Below are 22414 nucleotides of genomic sequence, written 5' to 3'. Positions count from 1 at the left end.
CTTGCTTAATGTACCGACTACAACCTCCAATATAATGTTGAATAAACTTGGTGACAGAAGTACACTTGTCTTGTTCTCATTTTCCAAGGAAAAGCTTTTACAATATCACCACTGAGTATGATGTTAGCTGTAGTTCTCATCTATTCTTAGAGTATTAAGAGTTTTTATCACCAATGGGTGTTAGAATTGTATCAAATCCTTTCCATGTATCTGAAAAGGGTCTAGCATCCAGAATATATAAACAACTTTTACAACTCAGCAATAAGAAAAATAACTTACTCTTAAAATGGGCAAAGTATTTGAATAGACATTTCTCCAAAGAAGATACACACAGTGACCAACAGATGCATGAAAAGATGTTCAACATTGTTAGTCCTTAGGAAAATGCAAATCAGAGGCACGATGAGATGCTCCTTCCTGTGCACTGGGATGGTATAATCCAAACGACAAATAACCACAAGTGTTAGCTAGGTCGCAGAGAAATTGGAATCCTCATACACTACCAGTGGGAACGTAACATAGTACCCAGTGCGGCTACTTCGGAAAACGGTTTGACGATTCTTCAAAAAGTTGAACTTAGAGTTAACCTATGACCCAGCAATTCCACACCTATGCATTTATCCAAGAGAAATGGAAACATAGGTCCCGGCAAAAACTGGTACAGGAATGCTGATAGTGCCATTGTTCGTAACAATCAAAAAGTGGAAACAATCTATCAACAGATAATTAAATAAACAAAATGTGGCATAACCAGACAATGGAATAGAATATTTTTAGACACAAAGAATAAAGTGTTGTTAAATGCTACAACATGGACAAACTTTGAAAGCCTTATGCTGAAAGAATGCACCCGAACACACAAGACCTCATATACTTGTCATCTGATTCCCTTTACATGTCCAGAATAGAGAGAGAAAGTAGATTAGGGACAGGCACATGGAGGGGAAGAGAAAATGGGGAGTGACTGCTAATGGATATGAGGTTTCTTTTTGGGGTAATGAAAATGTTCTGACACTAGACGGTGGTGATGGTCGCACAATATTGTGCATGTACTAAACTTTACACTTTAAAAGAATGACTTCTATGGTATGTATCTCTTTTTTTTATTTTTTTTTTTACATTTATTTATTTTTGAGAGACAGAGAGAGACAGCATGAGCAGGGGAGGGGCAGACAGAGAGGGAGACACAGAATCAGAAGCAGGCTCCAGGCTCTGAGCTGTCAGCACAGAGCCTGACCTGGGGCTCAAACTCACAAACTGTGAGATTATGACCTGAGCCAAAGTTGTATGCTTAACCGACTGAGCCACCCAGGCATCCTTATAATCCAAATTTTCTTAAAAATCTCTCAGGAAGGCATCACAATGGAGACAATGACCCTGAATAGATCAGTTGATTTCTATATAAAGACAATGTTTTATACAACAACAACAAAGGAAACTGTATTTCTTTAGCACATGGATGCAGTGTACTATACAGGTCAGTGGGGGCAAGCCTATCAATTGTGTTGTTCAAATCTTCTATATCACTACTGATTTTATTGTTGTCTACTTAGTTACAGAGAGAGGGAGGCTAAAGTTGTTCACCTGATTGTGTGTCTACTCTGTCCCACTGCTTGAGTTTTCTTCTTTAGGTTCTCTTTTACATGGAGGTTGGATCTTCTCTGTCTTCCATACCTATCACTTTCTCTCATATCTTTTCTTTTTCACTCTCCAGTTTATTTATATTTCTTTTTAATTTCCTTCCTTTTCATCTATTTCTCTTATGGTATTATTTGTGTTATTTGTTCACTCTTGTATTCGTTCTATTTTTTTTTCGTTTTTGAAATGGTTTTTCTTTGTAGAAAAAAAAACCATTTTTCTTAACTCTATGTAAGCTCTTTTCAAGTCTTCCTTTTGTCCAATCTTCTCATTTATACATTTTTATGATCCTGAGCTATGCTTTAGTTTCATAGTTTCAGTCATTTTAAAAAATTCTTTTAGCTCATTTTCAAATATTTAATTAAAATTTGCATCTGTATTGTGGGCAAGTCTTTCTAGAGAACTTCATGGTCTGATAGCCTGTTATGCTCATTAGTCTCTTTTCTTATAAGACACCTGAATGGAACTGGATTCCTTCTCTGCAATCTTATTCTATTGCCCATGTTTTTTTAATTTTTTTTTAATGTTTATTCACTTTTTGAGAGACAGAGTGAGAGCAGGGGAGGGGCAGAGAGAAAGGGAGACACAGAATCCAAAGCAGTCTCCAGACTCCAAGCTGTCAGCACAGAGCCTGAGGCAGGGCTGGAACTTGTGAACCCCGAGATCATGACCTGAGCCGAAGTCAGTTGCTTAACCGACTGAGCCACCCAGGCACCCTTCGATTGCCCATGTTTGAGACAGGCTTCCCTGTACTCCTGAGTGGGATGAGTAGGTGAAGATTTCTTGGCCAAGATTCATGACTCTAGGGCTCCATCTTCTGTTGTACTGAAAAATGTTTTTGAAATTAGCTTCAGAGAAGTTTAAGAGCTGCTTCCTCTGTTACTCTCCCCCACTATGTGTGTGTGTGTGTGTGTGTGTGTGTGTGTGTGTGATGTGTGCATTCACAGAAGCCAGGATCCCCTACTTTATCTTTATGTGGATCTTCTCTCTACTTGGCTCCTCATTGTTCTGTTACTTACTTCTGGCCATTTCCCCTCAGTGTAGGGCTTTGTCCTAGTTTGGCTGCTGAGCTTCACCATTTCATGGGGAGATGTCATGTGCTCTTGGGAGGATTAATTTACATCATAATTACAAAGCATTTCCCAAGGTGTCTGGCAGATAGTATTACACATGGGATACTTATGATGCTTATTAATGCCTACCCCCTTTTACCATACATACTAGTCCTATCCGTAAACATAAGCTATTTCCTTGATGTGAGTCTCTCTTTCTTGCCTCCGTACCTCTGCGCCTGCTACTCCTTTCCCTGAAAAACCTCTGCACAGTCTCTGCCACTCGCTGATCCTTTAAGAGCATCCTATTCTGGTTATATCAGTGGGTTAACTGGACCCAACCAACACCCTGGACCACCGCAGCTCCCCATTTTTAAGCCATACATCCCAAACCTCCTCTGAGATTTTACCCCAGTGGCATAACTTTTATTTAGATTTTTTTATTCTATGCCAAGCCCTTTACATATATTACCTCTTAATCTCCACAACAAAACTCTGATTAAAGGCCCAGTTGGGTAGATACAATTATTGGCCTTCTTTTACATAGATGGACACTGAGGTGGAAAGAGACTAGATACTTATCCCAAGGTTGATTGTTGGTTGTGATAAAGCAGGAATTTTGACCAGGCAGTCTGGTCGAGTTTGAACGTGGTGCTACATCTCTGGATTGTAGTCTCCATCAAGGATGGAGCCCTGGCTTGCATGCCTTTGTAACTCTCTCTGTAATCATCAGTTCTTAGCAGTACCCGGCACAGAGTAAGGGTTCAGCAAAGACTTCCTCGATGAACTACAATAGATGGGTGTGCATAGTACGTTGTGTGGGTTAAATGCACGGGGCTGTGGGATTTTAGGAAGAAACTTTTCTAGCCGAAAGGCAAATGGAAAAGTCTCAGACACTGCTCAATTCCTTCCAAAGAGTCATTAGTCAGACTCTTACTCAGAACTTCTTTTTTTCTTTTTTCCATTCAGGTTTGAGCTCAGTGAGATGTTTATGTTTTCACAAGCCCTTGGCCACTAATAACTCATCGCAAAACTCCCAGACATGGCCAGGCCCAGCCCTCAGAACATTCACAAAACCCACACCAATTTTCTAAAGCTCTATAATCTGAGGCCACCGCTCTCACAGAGAAATCCCAGACCTACTGTTCTTTAATAGAAATATCAGAAAATTGAAAGGTCACCGATGAGTTAGAAATCCAATTTTTCCAGACATTGGAATTTCACTTGGATGTGGATTTACTAGGCAGCTGTATGTGAGCTGGGCTCTTAAGAAAGCACTGGCCTTGAGCCAGAAAACCAGGGCTTGGTCCCTGCTCTGCCACTTGTTGGCTGAGTAATGTTGGGCAAGTACCTCTCCTTGCTGGTTCTCTGTTTTTTCACTAAAAAATTAATCACGGATAACAACGTTCTGCTTATGTCACACCATTGTCAGGCATAGATGAAATAATGTATGTGAAGTTCTTTGCTATAGGCTGTGCTATACAAAATCAAGAGGGTAAGCCAGGGGAGCCAGTTGGGAAGGGTGGGCAGCCATCTTTCAACAGGCATCATGGGACCATTGAAGCAGATGAGCGGGCCAAGAAGGCAGTCTGGTGAAGAGTGAAGAATAGAGCAGAGGAAGAAAAGGAGATGAGGACTATGTAGTCTAAAAGAGAAAGAACAGGGGCACCCGGGTGGCTCGGTCGGTTGAGCGTCCGACTTCAGCTCAGGTCATGATCTCATGGTCTGTGAGTTCAAGCCCCATGTCGGGCTCTGTGCCGACAGCTCGGAGCCTGGAACCTGTTACGGATTCTGTGTCTCCCTGTCTCTCTGACCCTCCCCCATTCATGCTCCGTCTCGTTCTGTCTCAAAAAAATAATAAACGTAAATAAATAAATAAATAAATAAATAAGAAAGAACAGACCGAGTGAGGAGGCTGCTGTCTTTCCAGTTTCCGTAAGTACCAGCCTTCTGGGAGATTTCTATAGTAGGCCATCCTTATAGCAGCCCTCATTATCTTCATCCATTTAAAAAAAGCAAGAGACTCGAGTTCTACTACTCATTTCCATGATAAGTACGTTAGCAATCTAGATTCCTGTCTTATTAATCAATAGACATTAATATGGTGGGATAAACAGCAAACCAAGGGTAATTACCAATGCCCTCTTAGTATGCGTCAATCTCATATAAAAATGTTGTCGGTACGTAGCCACCCAAAACCTGGTCACAGCCATCATCCACCATGGACTTAGACTTCTTTCTTAAAGCAGGAAAAAATTTCCCCTTCACCTAATGATGGGTGAGTTAACTGCGGTTGCTACACTTAACAGTCTTTTGAGTCTTTTGGAATGAAATAGAATAGAATGGATTAGTCTAGCACATAGTAGGCAATCAACCAACATTTATTTCATTGAATGCCTGTTGAACGGAATATTTATTGAATCAATAATACAGAATAGTTATTCTTAAAACCTACACTGCTGCAAAAACACCTAGAAAGGCTGAGTTGAATATCATGACATGTATCACAAAGCATGGATGAAACTGAAGATAAGTAAGAGAAATCCCAAGGGGTCAAAAACCAAAGAAGTGACTAGAGAAAAGACCAGGCAGATCAACCGTGGATGCCCTGAGACATGTGCTGATCCAGGAAAACCAGATCCCAAGTTACAATGACCACAGGCATCAAAGGCAATGATATCTTGGGGGGGGGGGGGAGAATGGAAGCTGAGATCATCCCACATAGAATTAAAATACATTCTCCGTGAGCTAATAATGTCAATGAAAGTGTACACTAGAAAAAGGATCTATTTGCTAGGAAAAGGAATCAAGAAAGACGCTTGTTTTGAGTAAAAGGACAGAGTCTCTCCTAAAGCATGATAACCACAGACCTACCTTCCCTACACGTGTGGTTCAAATTTATACCACCGGTAGGGGGAAATATGCCAAGTCAACAAATAAACATAAATAGAAGGGTAGTACACTGACAGATGCTTCACTAAAGCAAGTGCAAGCCTGCTTCGAGACACTATTCTTCACCCAGGCAGGATTCCCACAGAGAAGTTGCAGCCAAGCATGATCACGGTCTAAAGTGCAGGCGAAATACCCGGGAATACAAGTCACCAAGAGGGGAGATTCCACTGACGTAACAAGATAAAAAATCGGATGCACTTGGGGCGCCTGGGTGGCGCAGTCGGTTAAGCGTCCGACTTCAGCCAGGTCACGATCTCGCGGTCCGTGAGTTCGAGCCCCGCGTCAGGCTCTGGGCTGATGGCTCGGAGCCTGGAGCCTGTTTCCGATTCTGTGTCTCCCTCTCTCTCTGCCCCTCCCCCATTCATGCTCTGTCTCTCTCTGTCCCAAAAATAAATAAAAAACGTTGAAAAAAAAAAAAATCGGATGCACCAAAGTCTTTGTGTATTGGCACGCCTAGATGTAAAAGTTCAAATAAGTATGCTTGAATGCTTTAAAAGTTTTTCAAGAATAAAGGAGTGGCTGGGTGGCTCAGTCGGTTAAGTGTCCGACTTCGGCTGAGGTCACGATCTCGTGGTTTGTGGGTTCGAGTCCCGTGGCGGGCTCTGTGCTGACAACTCAGAGCCTGGAGCCTGTCTCCCTCTCTCTGTGTGTCTCCCTCTCTCGCTGCCCCTTTCCCACTTGTGCTCTGTCTCTCAAAAAATAAATAAACATTAAAAAGATTTACAAAATGTTTTTTAAATAAATTATAAAAGAAAGAAAACTTTTTAAAGAACATAATCACAGAATGTGGAACAGAATGAAAACATAATCACAAATTTGGAACAGAATGAAACAGAGATCTTATAAAGAAAAAGCAAATCACTGATGGGGCACCTGGGTGGCTCAGTCAGTTAAGCGGCCCACTTCGGTTCAGGTCACGATCTCACGGTTTGTGAGTTCGAGCCCCGCGTCAGGCTCTGTGCTGACAGCTCAGAGCCTGGAGCCTGTCTCCCTCTTTCTGTGTGTGTCTCTCTCTCTCTGCCCCTCTCCTGCTCGTGTTCTGTTTCTCTCTCTCAAAAAAAAATAAATAAAACATTAAAAAAAATACATCACTGAAAGTAAAAATTAATGGAAGAAAAATCTGGAAGACCACACGTTCTGAAGGTAAGACTGAGAGAAAATCAAGCCACTCGTGCGTTGCTGATAGAGTGAATACTGGTGCCAACCCTATGGACAATGTTCGTGTGTGTGAACATATATATACACTTCCAGATAACAAAATGAAATATACATTATGTTCTGATCCAGCAAATGAATGGGTTATTCAATTGCAACATTGTTTGTAAGAGCAAAAGACTATAAATAACTCAGATGTCTGTCAATGGGAGGCTGGTCAAACAAATTATGTTTCATCTATATAATGAAATACTGTGCAACCATTTTAAAAGATAAAAGAATGAGGAGGGGCACCTGGCACTCGGTCAGAAGAGCATGCAACTCTTGATCTTGGGGGTCGTGAGTTTGAGACCCACATTGGGTGAAGACATTGCTAAAAAAGAAATAAGCTTAAAAAAATAAAATTAAGGGTGCCTGGGTGGCTCAGTCGGTTGAGTGTCTGGCTCTTAGTTTTGGCTCAGATCATGATCCCAGGGTTCATAGGTTCAAGTCCCATGTCGGGCTCTGTGCTGACAGTGTGGCGCCTGCTTGGGATTCTCGGTCTCTCTGCCTCTCTCTCTGCCCCTCCCCCTGCTCTCTCTCTCTCTCCCTCTCTCCCAAAAATAAATATATGCTCAAAAAAATTTTTTAATTAAATTTAATTAAATTAAAAATAAATAAAAGAATGAGGAAGCTCTCTAATGCAAATAAGGAAAGATCTCCAAAGTATATGATTTTAAAACAAAATAATGGCACAAAGCAAGATGTATAATATGCTTCCTTTGATGTGAGGAAGGAAGAAAATAAGACATTCATACTAGTATTTATTTATATTTGTGTTGGGAAGAAAACTCTGAGAAGACACCAAAGAAACCAAGAAAGAAATAGGAAGAGGAGAAAAGGTTGTAGCTGTGGAGGTAGGCTGGAATGGGGCAGCAGTGAGATTTTTCAACGACAGATGTGAACCCTCAGATTCAAGAAGAACAAATCCCAAACAGCTTCAATTAGAAAGAAATTCCTATTGAGATACAGACTTTGCGGTAAAATTTCAGAAAATCAAAAACGAAAATATCTTTGAACCAGTTCCTCCTCCGCCACACACCCCCCCCCCAAATAAATTCTCTGTACAGGAATAACAGTTACACAACAGCAACAATGAAAGCCAGGAGCAGCGAAGTGATGTCAAAGCGTTGAGAGGTGTCAACCGGCGGGGACTTCAAAGGGCCAACTTGCTAAAATTATGATTCAAAACAAAGAGCAGAATAGAGATGTTTCAGGCACACGGAAACTGAGAGCATGGGCTGCCAGAGGCAGCCACCGAAGGCGCTTCTTGTGGGTTTACTTTAAGAAAAAGAAACTTATCTTCAAGGGAAATTCGGAGCTGAGCAAATAACAGGCAAAGAAATTGATCAGCATGTGAGTAAATGTAAACAAATGTTGACTGTATCACGCAAGAGTACCCACGACTAAGCCGGTGCAGGAAAAGTAACACTGAGCAAAAATACCAGACAAAAATAACCCTGAGAAGGAGAAAAGGTGATTTTAGTAAATAGCATTCTTTTTTTTTTGGGGGGGGGGGGGGTTATTTCTGAAAGAGAGAGAGAAACAGAGTGCAAGCAGGGGAGGAGCAAAGAGAGAGGGGAGACACAGAATCTGAAGCAGGCTCCAGGCTCTGAGCTGTCAGCACACAGCCAGACTTGGCGCTCGAACTTATGAGCCATGAGATCACGACCAGAGCCAAAGTCGGATGCTTCGCTGCCTGAGCCACCCAGGTGCCCCTAGTTAACAGCGTTCTAAGATCCTGAAATCCCTAGAAAGAAAAACAGGAAACTTAAGACCTTGCTAGGAATGCGTGTTAGCATTTTTTAGGGGCAACCACGAGAGAATCAGAAAGGCTCTAAGAGTAAACCACTAGAGAGAAAAGAATGTAACTTTTTAAAAGTTCAGTCAGCCTCAAAGAAGGCAGGAAAAGAGGGGAGAGAGCATGGAAAGGCAGGACAGCGAACAAACATAACGGTGATAGAAACAAACTCATGGAACAGTAATTATAAATGGACTTAATGCAGAATTACACTGCCAGTTACTCAGACTGGATGACATCACAAAAGCCAACTAATTATGTTTAACAGAGACCCAGCTAAAACACGAAAACAAAAGGAATTTAAGAGTAAGATAGAAGATATGCATGTGAGTACTAATCAAAAGAAGGTTGGCATACTTAAAAATTGTTAAGATAGTAAATTTCACGTTATGTGTATTTTACCAAAACTAAAACTAATTATACTAAAAAAAAAAAAAAAGTTGGGATAGCTCTGTTAACATCAGACAAAACTGATATCCCAGGGAAAAGCAGAATTTGGGATTTAAAAAGTTTAAAGGGTTTAATTCACCAGGAAGACAAAGCGATACTAAGCTTGTTTGATAAGATAGCCTCAAAACATAGAAAGCCAAAGTTGACAGAACTCTCGCTGCAGGGTGAAATCTACAGGTCTTTCTTGAACAATCTGTCTTCACAATGGGATGTTTTAACCTGATTCTCCCAGTAATTAATATATGAAGAGACCATAGATTTGAACATAGTACCCTGCGTCAAAAAATCAGCAAACAGGTATTTTTCTCAAGCATGCAGGAACATTTACGAAAAACAGTTATTAAACCACGGAGAAAATCTCAGCCGGCATCAAAGAATGGCTTTCATACAGACAGACATGTCCGGCTACAGTGCAACTGTATCAGAAATCACTACTCAAGTGATAGTACTTAAAACCCCATTTTCTTGGGGCTCCTGGGTGGTTCAGTCGGTCGAGCATCCGACTTTGGCTCAGGTCATGATTTCGCGGCCTGTGAGTTCGAGCCCTGCATCAGGCTCTGTGCTGACAACTCAGAGCCCGGAGCCTGCTTCAGATTCTGTGTCTCCCTCTCTCTGCCCCTCCCCTGCTTATGCTTTCTCTCTCAAAAATAAATAAGCATTAAAAAAAAAACATTTTCTTGAAAATGTAGAGAACATACTTCTATTTTTTTTATTTTTATTTTTTTATTTTTATTTATTTATTTTATTTATTTTTTTAATATATGAAATTTATTGTCAAATTGGTTTCCATACAACACCCAGTGCTCATCCCAAAAGGTGCCCTCCTTAATACCCATCACCCACCCTCCCCTCCCTCCCACTCCCCATCAACCCTCAGTTTGTTCTCAGTTTTTAACAGTCTCTTAGAGCATACTTTTAAATAACTTACAAGGTAAAGAAAAATCATAAGGAAATTTGGAAAATATTAAGAAACCAGGCAATAATGAAAATACTTCCCACCAAAACTATCAAGAGGCAGTATAAAAGATTTTGGGGGAAATGTAGTGCCTTAAGTGTTTACATTAAAAAAGAAAAAGAAAAGAAAATTAAGCTAAGGATTCACTTTAAGAAGTTAGTAAAAGAATAATAGAAGGAGCCCAAAGAATACTGGGAAAAGGAGGGAAATGAAAAGGTAAGAATGAAACTGATCGAATGGGAAATAATGATACAATAGAGAGGATCAATGAAGCCAAGGGCAAGTTCTTTGAAAAAATTAATAAAAAATAGAAAAACTTTTAGCCAGACTCATCTAAAAACAGAGAGAGAGAAACAATGATAAAAAAAAAAATTGTGATCAAATAGGGGGCATGACTACTGATTCAGAAAGACATTTTTTCTAGGAGTGTGAGAGACAACTATAAATAATGTCATGGCCACAATGGTGAAATTTCAGACAGATGGGACATTTTCCTAGAAAAATGTAACTTGCCAAAACTGATATCAGAAAAAAAAAAAAAAAAAAGCCAGAAAACTCAAACAGAGCTATAACTGCTGAAGATACGGACTCAGTATTAAAAATCTGCCCAAGTACAAAAATTGGGTGCCAATCTCTGGAGACTCTTCCACAGAATGGAAGCAGAGGAAAGACCTCTCCGGTCGTTTCGTGAGGCTGAGGGGAAAACCGACATAACCATAGCAACACATCAGGCTGGTGAGGAAGAAGAACCCAGGAAGAAGAGGAAACCGAGAATAATCACAGGAGGAAAAGAACGCCACTGGGACTGCATTTGGTATCTTTAAAATAGGCACAATAATTACAGTATAAACACTGGTGTTGTCGAAGGACCTCTCTGATTATGGTTCATATGCTTAGAGCATGGAGTAGGTAGAGTTTATGTAAGTGGACGCAGTCAGGATCAGGAGCTTCCTCGTGCATTCTGTGTAGACTATCCATGGAGCTTTTCTGTCAAAGGTAAATATTTTGTAGCCCTAGGAAAATGTACCCCCAAATCATACCAACACGCAAAAGAATGAAGTCGGACCGTTTTCCAAACACAAAATTAAATTCTAAGTGGATCATAGACCTAAATGTAAGAGTTAAAACTGTAAGACTCTTAGGAGACAGTATAGGAGTGTATCTCCATGACCTTGGGTTAGGCAAAGACTTCTTAGGTATGACATTGAAAATATAAGCAACAAAAGGACAAACAGAAATGTTGGACTTCGTTAAAGTTAGAAAGATTTGTGCTTCCAAGGACACTCTGAAGGGAGTGAATAGAAAATGTTTGCAAATCATATATCTGAAAAGGGTCTCAAATCCAAAATATATGAAGAACTATTAGAAATCAACAACAAAAAGACAAATAACCCAATTCAAATAATATATATACACATATACATATATATGTATTATTCACATACAACTCAAGCATTTAAAGTGTACAGGTCAGGGGCACCTGGGTGGCTCAGTCGGTTGAGCATCCGACTCTTGGTTTCGGCTTAGGTCGTGATCTCACGGTTTTGTGAGTTCAAGCCCCGCGTCGGGCTCTGAGCTGACAGCGTGAAGCCTGCTTGGGATTCTCTCTCTCTCCCTCTCTCTCTGCCCTTCCCCTACTTGCGCCGCCTCTGTCTCTCTCAAAATAAATAAATAAGCTGCCAAAAAGAATAAATGAAATGTACAACTCAGTGGTTTTGAGCTCAAAACCATTGGGGGGCTCAATCCCATGGGTCTGGGATCATGACCTGAGCCGAAATCAAGAGTTGGACACTCAACCGACTGAGCCAGCCAGGTGCCCCGTGAATTACATTTTTTAATATAAACCGTATAGATGGAGTCTGGCAATTGAACAAACTGTGCTCTTATTAAGACTTAGGCATCAGACGCAAAAGTGTGTTTAGTCCCTTTTTATTCTAAGCGTCATCTGGAGAGAACAACTGCCGTCCGTCACAGAGGCCCAAACGGTCACGGTAGACCTCCGCGACATCCTTGCTCTTTGATGGACCGACCCCACCAGGATCTCGTGGAGAGTAGCGACTTCACATGCCACTCGAAAGGTGCTAAATGCACATTGTGTCATCAAGAATCTAAGGATTCTTAGAAATCCCAGAGTCCTGGGGCGCCTGGGTGGCTCAGTCGGTTAAGCGTCCGACTTCAGCTCAGGTCACCATCTCGCGGTCCGTGAGTTCGAGCCCCGCGTCGGGCTCTGGGCTGATGGCTCAGAGCCTGGAGCCTGCTTCCGATTCTGTGTCTCCCTCTCTCTCTGCCCCTCCCCCGTTCATGCTCTGTCTCTCTCTGTCTCAAAAATAAAATAAACGTTAAAAAAAAATTAAAGAAAAAAAAAAAGAAATCCCAGAGTCCTCCCATTGATTTTGTAGATGAGCAAACTAACCTGGAAAGGGGTTAAAACTACCGGCAAGAGTCACGCGGCAAGTTTCCCGCGAGGCGGAGACTAGAATCTGTTCCCTCTACCTCACTGTCTCTTCCTACAGGACTAAACTCACAGCCTCAGCAGCCTGACCCCCTTTTTTTTTAAGTTATCTGCATGTTATTTTTATGTGGAGAGGACAGTAGCAATAACATGGGGGCATTCAACAGATATGTTTTGAACCAGACTAGATTGGAAATACTTTTTCATTTCTTATGTTCCCGATGGATCGTGTCCCGATCCGTTCCTTAGAGGCTGACACATAATTTTATTCATGCGATAGTATCGGTATTATTCAACATGGAGGGCCTTTTCCCCCCGTGTTTAAATTTAATTTCGCTCTGAATATCTGATTTTGAGAAGGGTCAATCTGTTTTAATCATGATTCCTGTTACATTTATAAAAACGGCGTACATTTCTCTGAATACCACTCCAGAAATATTAATTCACAATAGCACTTACCGGATAACAGTCTCTCAAAAGTTCCAAAGATCGTAATATATGTCTTCATGCTGTCATGCAAACAACTACCTGGCTCCTGTTTATGCCCTTGTTCTGAAACAAGGCACCGAGAGAAGGGGGTCAGGAGGCCGCGATTTCTGGAGGGGGGCACGGAGGGGAGGAGATGGGGCCGAGTTCCGAGAAGGCAGCGTGAGCCGCTGTTCCCGTAAAAGCAAGGCATTCGGCGGGGGGGGGGGGGGGGGGGGGGGGAGAAAAACACCGGGGGAACCCCCGGGGGGCGCCACGGGGGGGGGGGGGGGGGGGGGGGGGGGGGGGGGGGGGGGGGGGTACAACAAACTCAAGGGATGAACCCCACGGTGTCACACGTGGTCTGGGGCCTGCGGCTATCTGTTCCTGTCACGTACACGGTTGGAAGATGAACTCTTGAGAACAGTCCCCCACTTACCCAGCTGTCTTCACCTCAGACCAGTGTGATTTTGGCCCCCAGAAGTTGCCCTGTGAGTCACTCGACCCATGGAAACCTCACCTCACCCTGACTTCAGGTAGGACAAAGGATGAAGAAGACCCCAAGCCTCTGGCCCCACCCACATCTCCCTCCCCCTCGGCCCACCCCCCACCCTGTGGCTGCGACCTCAGGCCAAGGCTGGGGAGGGGCTGGGGACCGGTGTGGCCACCAGTTCGCCTCACAAAAGGGGGGAACAGGAAACCGTATCCTGGAGTAGTGTTTGGGGTTCAGAGCCGGGGGCCGGGCTAGAACGCAGGTGTGGCTAAGAAGTGGGCCAGGGGGTTTATTTAGCGCCCCCTGTTTGGGGAGGAGGGAATGGTCACCCTTGCTCAGGGCCAGGCACGGTTCTAAGAACTTCACCCATAGTAACCCCCTGTTGTTCACAACCCGTAGGGTCTGCGTTCCAAGGATCTCCCTTTCTAGCTGAGGCACAGAGAGGCCAAAGTAGCTTGCCAGGCCACACAGCGAGAGCATAACTGAGCTGGCCCAGGCCCAGGCCGTGGGCTCCTAAGCCTCGGCGGCGAGCTCCTCCCCTGTACCGCACCCGTCTTTTGTGATGCCGTAGATCAGAAGCGGAGGAATGGGCCCTGCCGGCCTGCTCAGCAACCCAGAGCTGAAGCTCAAAGTCCTTGTGTTAGTACCACACCAAGCCTCGCCTGTTTGCCCAGGCCCCCCACGCCCCGGGCAGCTCAACTTGTTGGATGAGACACTGGCCGTCGCGGCTTCATTTCCTGAGGGTTGTCAGAAAGGCCGGATGAGGAGATGAGCACAAGGTGGGTGCTGGTGGGAGGGGAGAGCAGAGGGGACCCGTGACCACAGCTGGAGGGGCGGGGCAGGAAGCAGAAGTGATGTGAGCGGTGGCTTGGGTGATGAGCTGTGTGGTGAGCCTCCCCGGGGGCTGACACCACCATTTCAGGAGCCTCTCGTCGGGGAGACAGTGTCCGTGGGGGAGCGTCTCAACACAGGACTCCAGGTAGGGAGGAAGGCGGGTGGCAGGGAGGCTGGGAGCCCCCAGATGGGGATGGAGAGGTGCGGGAGTGAGGCCACTCTGTCCGGGGAGGAGCCTGGTGGAGCAGGAAGTGCCGGGACCCACGAGACTGTGCTCTGTCACTGACTCGCCGAGCGTCCTCACGCCCACTCTGGGCCTCAGTTTCCTCACATAGGAAACGGAGAGGTTACAAGGCATCGTCTGTAAGGCCCCGTCCAATGCTGACGGGGAGAGCCGCTCAGAAAGCTGAAAAGAGGCTCCCTGGGGGAGAATACGAGGAGGACCGGGATGGAGATGGAGCTCCGTGGATTAAGGTTATGAACCGTACTGGCCTCCTAAGTGGGATGGCCCGAGGGCCTTTGAAAGATTGCCCTTCTCCCATTTATCTCTCTGGGGCCGGAACCCCACCACCCCAGTGACTCCTGTGGGTGAGTCCCCATGTTTCAGAGGAGCTGGGGTCCCTGGCAGGTGCTGGAAGGGACAGGCCTCTGAGGCGTCCAGTTTGGATAGGGGTAGGGCCTGGAGACCCCGGATTACAAACAGGTCCACATGAGGCTCCCGAGCCACCTCAAAACAGGGAGGAAGCTTCTAGCTGACGGTTGTCCGATAGGAGGCAACACATAGGTAGCTCACATACACTGCCTGAGTGCCACAGGGCAAGGCGATGCCAAAGGAGGTGTGGACGCCAGGAGATCTGGAGAGGGGACTTGCCGGGCCTCCCCACACGGGATGCGAGGGCACAGGCACATCCGAATTCAGGCTGCCGCTCTCCCATGAAGCTCGAGAGTGGACCGCAAAGGGAAGGTGGGGAGAATAAGGGCAGTGCGTTTTTTCTTATCCAATCCCATTAAGGGCCTGGTGGGAGAGAGACAGACAGACAGACAGACAGAGAGTGGGAGAGGTGGGGCGGGAAAAACATGCTTGTTCTGGGGCCCACATGACACTTCTCCAGAATCCAGGCTTCTTTAGGGTCCCAGGTCCCTCCCCAAGTTTGCTATATCTACTCTCTGTCCCCTCCTCTGTGTGCAGAGCCCCATCCCCACAAGCAGCATCTGTGGTCCTGGGGACAAAGCCATCAATCTGGATCCCCCGTTAGGCCTTAAATAATGAAATCCTAGCAAGGGGCTCCTCCCGGCTGTGTGACCTCGGGCGCGTCACTTCCCATCCTGGCCCCATCCGTACACGTGGGGGATGGGCCAGGTCTGCAAAGGTCATCGCGGCTCGGACACTCAGTCACTTCGGAGATAGCGCGTTCCCTCTCCATCCCATACGGCCTGACAGTTCACCCTCCGTACCTCTGCCCACAGCTTCCCGAGGCCCAGACGCCCCCGTCTCCGCAGCTCCATGGGTGCCTGTGTGCTCCTCCCGGGCCTCCTCCTCCTGCTGCTGCCCCCCCCCGCCCCAGCCCCCTGCCACACGGCCGCCCGCTCCGAGTGCCGCCGCAACCGTCCGTTTGTGCCCGGCTCAATGCTGGCTGGGGAGGGCGTGGACGTGACCAGCCTCAGGCGCTCGGGCTCCTTCCCGGTGGACACCGAGAGCTTCCTGCGGCCCGACGGCACCTGCACTCTCTGCCACAACGTCCTGAAGGGGGGCGCCCTTCAGCGCCTCCCTCTGGCACTGACTGACTGGCGCGCCCAGGGCTCAGGCTGCCAGCGCCAAGTGGTCAGGGCCAAGGCCAGTTCCACCGAGGGCGTGGCCAGGGAAGCAGCCAGCAACATCCGCAACGACTGGAGGGTGGGGCTGGACGTGTCTCCCAAACCCAGCGCCAACGTGCATGTGACCGTGGCTGGCTCGCACTCCCACATGGCCAACTTCGCGGCCCAGAAGACCTTCCACGACCAGTACAGCTTCAGCACTGACTTGGTGGAATGTCGCTTCTACAGGTGAGAGCCGCGGGGGGTGGGGGCTGGGGGGTGGTGAGAAGGGGCTTGGGAGAAGGTGTGGGAAACTCAGAGTGGTCTGGGAGCCCTGGAATGGTGGCGGGGGGAACTCAGCGGGGGAACCTGCACACTGGCTGGTACGGTGCCCTCGGGCCTCCTCCCCGGTGACCCTGAACAGGAAGAGCCCCGGGAGAGAACAGGCGGAGAAGAAGCAAGCAAGGCCATGCTAAGACGCCCAACACGGTGCCATTCAGATCTACTGAGTCCCCTCTGTCCTGTGGGCAGGAGACCTGGCAGGAGACTCCCCACCGCTGGGCCTCATTCGCACGTTCAGCCACAATTCGTGGCTGTCATGTGTCGGGCTCTGTGCTGGGAATTCGGGCCACGGCACCAAACAACAGCGGTCACAACCCCAGCCCTCCGGGACGTAGGTCCCACACCCCAGAAATGCATGGTCTCCGTGGAGGCCCCGAGCAACCACCCTCGTTCCTCTCACAGTGAGACAGGGTGCCATCTTCCCGTGTGGCCAGAGCAGTCAGGCACCCAATCCAGGGGACAGATGGACAAAGGCCACAGGACTAGTTTCCAAAGCTAGAGGGTCATCATCGGTGCAGCATCGTCACTTTTATAACCGGAAAATAAAAAGGAAAGAAGAAAACCTTATTTTGGAAAGGACACGCAGAAATACCTATACAGCATACCTAGGTTACCAAGGGACAACAGACAGGATGGGCTTCCCTGCCAGCTCACTGGTTCGGAGCTCGGGCTTGGAGCCAGGCCGCCTGGGTTCCAGCTCTCTTTCTACCAGTTCCACGTGACCTTGGGCAACCTTGAGGGATGGCCGAGGGGGAAACTAACCACCGCTGGCCATCTGATGTTTCTCTCTCCCTTTAGCTCTCACCTGGTACACTCTCCCCCACTCCACCCCAATTTCCAGAGGGTCGTCAGAGACCTGCCCCCCGACTTCAACACCTCCACCGAGGCCGACTACCTCCGGCTCATCTCCAACTACGGCACCCACTTCATCCGGTCCATGGAGCTGGGCGGCCGGATCTCGGCCCTCACCGCCCTGCGCACCTGTGAGCTGGCCCTGGACGGGCTCGGGGCCAAAGAGGTGGAGGACTGCCTGGCCGTCGAGGCCCAGGTCAGCATAAGTGGCCGTGCCAGCTCTTCATCGGAATTCAAGGCCTGCGAGGAGAAGAAGAAGCACCACAAGATAACCACCTCCTTCCACCAGGCCTATCGGGAGCGCTTTTCCGAAATAGTTGGTGGCCACCACACCTCCGTAAGTGACCTGCTGTTTGGGGACCAGGCCGGGCCCGAGCAGTTCTCCGCCTGGGTGGCCTCGCTGCTGGACAGACCCAGCGTGGTGGACTACACCCTGGAGCCTCTGCATGTGCTCCTGGAGAGCCAGGACCCGCGGCGGGAGGCCCTGCGACAGGCCGTGAGCAAGTACGTGATGGACAGGGCCCGCTGGAAGGACTGTAGCAGGCCTTGCCCCCTGGGGCAGAAGAAGAGCCCCCACAACCCATGCCAGTGTGTCTGCCACAGCTCAGCGGTCACCAACCAGGACTGCTGTCCCCGGCAGAGGGGCCTGGCCCACTTGGAGGTCATGAACTTCCAGGCGTCAGGCCTGTGGGGAGACTCTTTCACTAGGACGGACGCCTACCTGAAGGTCTTCTTTGGAGGCCAGGAGCTGAGAGTGAGCACAGTGTGGAACGATAACAACCCCAAGTGGATGACGCGGCTGGACTTCGGGGACGTGATCCTGTCCACGGGGGGGCCCCTGAGGGTGCAGGTCTGGGACCAAGACCACGGCTGGGACGATGACCTCCTCGGCACCTGTGACCAGAACCCACAGTCTGGCTTGCACGAGGTGAAGTGTGGCCTGTCCCACGGTCGCCTGAGATTCTCCTACCATGCCAAGTGCTTGCCTCACCTGAAGGGGGCCACCTGCCTGGAGTACGCCCCCCACGGTCTTCTGGGGGAGCTTCCCGGAAACCGGAGTGGGCCGGTGTGGTGAGAAGAGCCAGCCTTGAGAGGACACGTGGGCCTGGCCTGAAGGGGTTCTCACAGAGGGAGCCAGGACCGATGTTCATATACCCATTAGATGGAAAACTGAGGCTTACTCCCCCCCCCCCCCCGCTCCCCCCCAGTGAAGTGGCTGAATTCACAGGCCAGCCCTGAGACTGCTGTCCAAACTGCCTTAGCCTCCTGATTTTCTCGAGCCCTGGAAATGAGCCGGGGCCAGGCCACCGCTTAGGCCAAGAGCTGGCTAGGAGACTCTTCCTCCCAGGCTACGTGGTATCATTGCACGGCTTCCTTGCGCAGCCCTTGCTGGCGGCCGAGTCCTTCATCGAGTCGGGTCTGACCCTGCCCGCCCCAGCTGCTCTCCTTGGTCTGTCATCTTTACGCACCAAACTTTGCCCCTCCGGCAAATCAAGGGCCATCTGGACCTGCCTTATGCGCGCACAGCCTGAAAGAGGACTAAGAAACGACGTGACTGACGTTGACCACGACGGTGACGGTTGTGGCAGAGGGGAGGATGGGGCCCGAACGTGGCCCTGGAGACCAACTTCCACATCAGCAATCCGCTAGGACAGGCGGCTCGCCCTGGGGCAGGTTTCCACTTTGGTTGGAAATGGGGGGGGGATCCCCAAAGAGTTTGCTTCCCTCATAACTCTTAATTCAAGAAACAGCAGCACAAGCTCAGTGATCAGAGGCAACAGACACTCAGGTCCCGGCCGGGAGGCATCAGGAAATGGCGAGGACCAGGTTGAGCTGAACAGCAAATGCTTTATCTAGAGGGGGCCAGAGGCTGTGTGCCCGCCAAGCATCCCTGTGCAGGAACATGAGTCCGGGGCTGGCAGGTCCTCCAGTTTCTGAAAGCAACCAGAAACCCCAACTTCACTTCTTTGATTGTTGGCAATGCATCTCCCTTTGTAAAAAGAAACCCAGGGGCGCCCGCGTGGCTCAGTCGGTTGAGCGTCCGACTTCGGCTCAGGTCATGATCTCGCGGTCCGTGAGTTCGGGCCCCGCGTCGGGCTCTGCGCAGACAGCTAGGAGCCTGGAGCCTGCTTCGGGTTCTGTGTCTCCCTCTCTCTCTGCTCCTCTCCCCGCTCATGCTCTGTCTCTCTCTCTCTCTCTGTCTCCTTCAAAAATAAAGAAGCAATAAAAATAAAAATAAACCTACAGGGCCAAACATGGCCCAAGCCAAAGAGAACGTGTGTGCGGGCCATGATTGACCCAGAGCCGTCGGTTTGAAAACTGTAATTTCAACAGAACCCATTTGAAAGGCGGAGGGCTCTCTCTCGCCTGTCGCACAGTTCGAGGGGAGAAGGCGGTGGTTCCAACAAGGTGGTGGCCGAGGCTTCCTGGCCTTGGCGTCTGGTAAGCCCCAGAGTCTCCGGTTGCACCGTCGAATGAAGTGATCTTTGTTTCGGGCGCCTGGGACACAGGCCTTATAGAACACGGGCCCTCGGGGGTGGGTGGCAAGATCCCTGCCTCCCAGAATTAGCAGGATTTGGCTGTGCGGGGCGGCCGTCAGAGGGGCTCAGATTTGCTGGCACGGCCTCCTGACTGTCTTTGAAACTCCCTACAAATGAAGCCCTTTGAGGTTTGGGTGGACCTGTACTCTCAAAAGCTCAGCAGTGATATCACTCTCACCCTGGATCCCCGAGTAGGGCAGGAGGGACTGGCTGGCTCTGAAAGCCTGGTGGAAGCCAACATTTTTACACCTTTCCGTTCACAGCCACACACACAAACAAGAGCACCAGAAAAACCTTGAAACGTCATGCTGGCTGCTGCACTAATTGAAAATAAACACGGGTGTGGGCCGTACCCCTTGGGGAGAGCCGGGGCAGGGCAGGCCCGGCCCAGGGGACAGCCCCAACCAAAGAGGGGAGACTTGTTTACGTGCCCACATGATCACTGACCTCCAGCAATCCCTTTGTTCCCTGGGCCTGGGTTTCCCCAAAAGGACACTCTTCATTTGACTCCCATCTTAGGATGCTTTGGCAGGGGGCCACGAGCCTTTCTAGAAGGTCGGTGCCACATAAAGGGTACTGAGCGGTTATCTTGCTAACCCTCCTGGTTTTGCACATAGGGAAGCTGAGACCCAGAGGGAGGGACGGAACCGTGGTTACGGAAGTTCCTGGCAGAGCCGGGGCTCTGGGTCCCGGGCACGCACAGCTTTGGAGAGACTGGTGAAAAGGTGTGGGATGACCAAGGACGAGGAACGGCCCGATGTTGTTGAGGGGCGGCTCTGGCACCCTCAGCCCTAATTCAAGACCCAGTATGACATTGTTCACCTCTACCCCCACGCAGACAATGGGAGACTGTCACACCTGAGGCCACTTGTTTGTTCCGGAGATTCTGTGCCGTGCCAGAAAGCTTCCATTTGTCCTTCTGAGGGTCTGTCCCCACGCTGTCACCCTGCTCTGGCCCGGGACGCCGATCTGTCTGCACCGTCTGTCAGTGGGCAGGAGATGCGGGCACGGAGAGTGCGTTTGCTCCCCTCCCCCGTGAGGTGGCCATGGGCTAGCCGGGTCACTACTCCTCCCCAGGAGGCCTCTGCCTGTCCCCCTCTTTCCGGGCTCCAGCAACCGCACCCTCTCTCATCCTTCAGACCCCCACTGGACTAATCCTGAGTTGTCACACTAGGCTTGTGCTTCTCCACAGCTCCCCACACCTTTGTAAACGGGCCCCTTATGAACAGACCTTCCGGAAATTATTATAATTTGAATTTGCCATCGGCTTCTGCTATGGTCTAAATGTTTGTGTCCCCTCAAAGTTCGTATGCTGAAATCATAGTCCCTGAGGTGATTTGGGGGGGGGGGGGCTTTGGGAGGGAACATGAGTGGAAATAGAGCCCCTACCAAAGAGGCCCCAAGATCCCAGGCCCTTCTACCTTCTGAGGGCACATGAGAATGTGCTGTCTACAAACAGAAAACGGGCCCAACCGAATCCACCAGCACCTTGAGCTGAGACTTCCAGACTCCGGAACCATGAGACGTAGATTTCTCCTGTTTGTAAGCCACCGGGTCTGTGGGATTTGATCGCAGAGAAGCGAGCCACTCCCACTCCCTGCGGCTGAAAATGCCTGATTCTTGCTTCCCCATCGTCCTCTGCAGCTAGGAAAGGACACAAGACGGGACTTGTGGGATGCACCCGCCCCCCGTGTGGGGTCCTGGCAGAAGCAGAAGTGAGCCTAGGATTTGCAACCAGGTGATTTATGTGACAGGCAATCTCAGGAAGCCTGGCCCGGGTGGGGGGGGGGGGAGGGGAGGGCGGCCCACATTCAGAAGTGGCCAATGAACACACACCTCAGGGTCATCCCAGCTCGGGGTGGAGGGAGGTGGACATCAGGACACCACCTCCCATCGGTCATTGGTTAGAGCTAAATTCCTTTTCTACTAATTTCACCCAGACCCAGCATCTCTTTTTGGCCAATAAAAACCCTGGTTGATGACACGGCATCCTGTCTTCTCCCCTAGCTACTCCAACCCCCCCCCCATCCCCTTTCCCAGCCTCCCGCCCACCCCATTCTGCTGGCCCAGCCTTAGAAGCACTGCTCAACTGTCCCCAGCACCTCCCTCCCCCTTCCCAAGGGCATGGAGCACCGAAGGGCTGGGACCGTCCACAGGCCCCATCGTTTCACAGATGGTTATAGACAGGGTTACGGAGCACCGTCTGGAAATCGGGTCCCGTCCACCAGCCACGCACAGCGTCTGGCCTCTTCTGGCCTGTCTGATGGGGGAGAGAGATGTGGACATGAAGGACGGTAGGGGGAGCAGGCTGGCATCCAGCTGGGGGGCTCGGCTGCATTGCCTTTCTCTCATGCCCCCTCTTAGGCCCCGGCGATCTCTCCTAAGACCTGAGGCTGACGCTGAGCACGGCCCAGTTTTTGCTTGTTTTTTTGTGGTTTTTTTTTTTTTAAATGATTCCTTTACAGCACTTCATCTCCCTGCAGACACCTGCGTGGTCCCTGAGGTGTGGCCCTGCTGCCCTGGAGGCTGAGTCAGGGTCTGGCGTGTGTGAGCCCACGGGGACCTGCTGGAGAACAGGCGGGGGGGGGGGGGGGGGGGGG

General features: G+C 49.1%; 1 protein-coding gene across 2 annotated transcripts; it reads left to right on the top strand.

Moving 5' to 3' along the window:
• The first annotated feature begins 13620 nt into the window (after positions 1-13620).
• PRF1 (perforin 1) lies at positions 13621-20176 on the top strand. 2 transcript variants are annotated; one of them, XM_049646160.1, is made up of 3 exons: positions 13621-14231; positions 15754-16329; positions 17221-20176. In XM_049646160.1, the coding sequence occupies exons 1-3, from the start codon at positions 14221-14223 to the stop codon at positions 18347-18349; spliced, it is 1716 nt and encodes a 571-aa protein (XP_049502117.1). In that variant the 5' UTR covers positions 13621-14220; the 3' UTR covers positions 18350-20176. The 2 variants fall into 2 exon arrangements, with proteins under 2 accessions (XP_049502117.1, XP_049502119.1); XM_049646162.1 differs by lacking the exon at positions 13621-14231 and adding an exon at positions 14241-14431.
• Positions 20177-22414: the final 2238 nt, after the last annotated feature.

The sequence above is a fragment of the Panthera uncia genome, chromosome D2 (genome assembly GCF_023721935.1).
Source record: "Panthera uncia isolate 11264 chromosome D2, Puncia_PCG_1.0, whole genome shotgun sequence".
Taxonomy (NCBI): Eukaryota; Metazoa; Chordata; class Mammalia; order Carnivora; family Felidae; genus Panthera; species Panthera uncia.
The sequence above is the reverse complement of the archived record's forward strand: the minus strand, read 5'-3'. Positions and strand labels throughout refer to the sequence as shown.

Coding starts and splice junctions, on each gene's coding strand:
- PRF1 (XM_049646160.1), top strand. Junction 16,330..17,220: donor GTGGAATGTCGCTTCTACAG/GTGAGAGCCGCG, acceptor CTCTCCCTTTAG/CTCTCACCTGGTACACTCTC.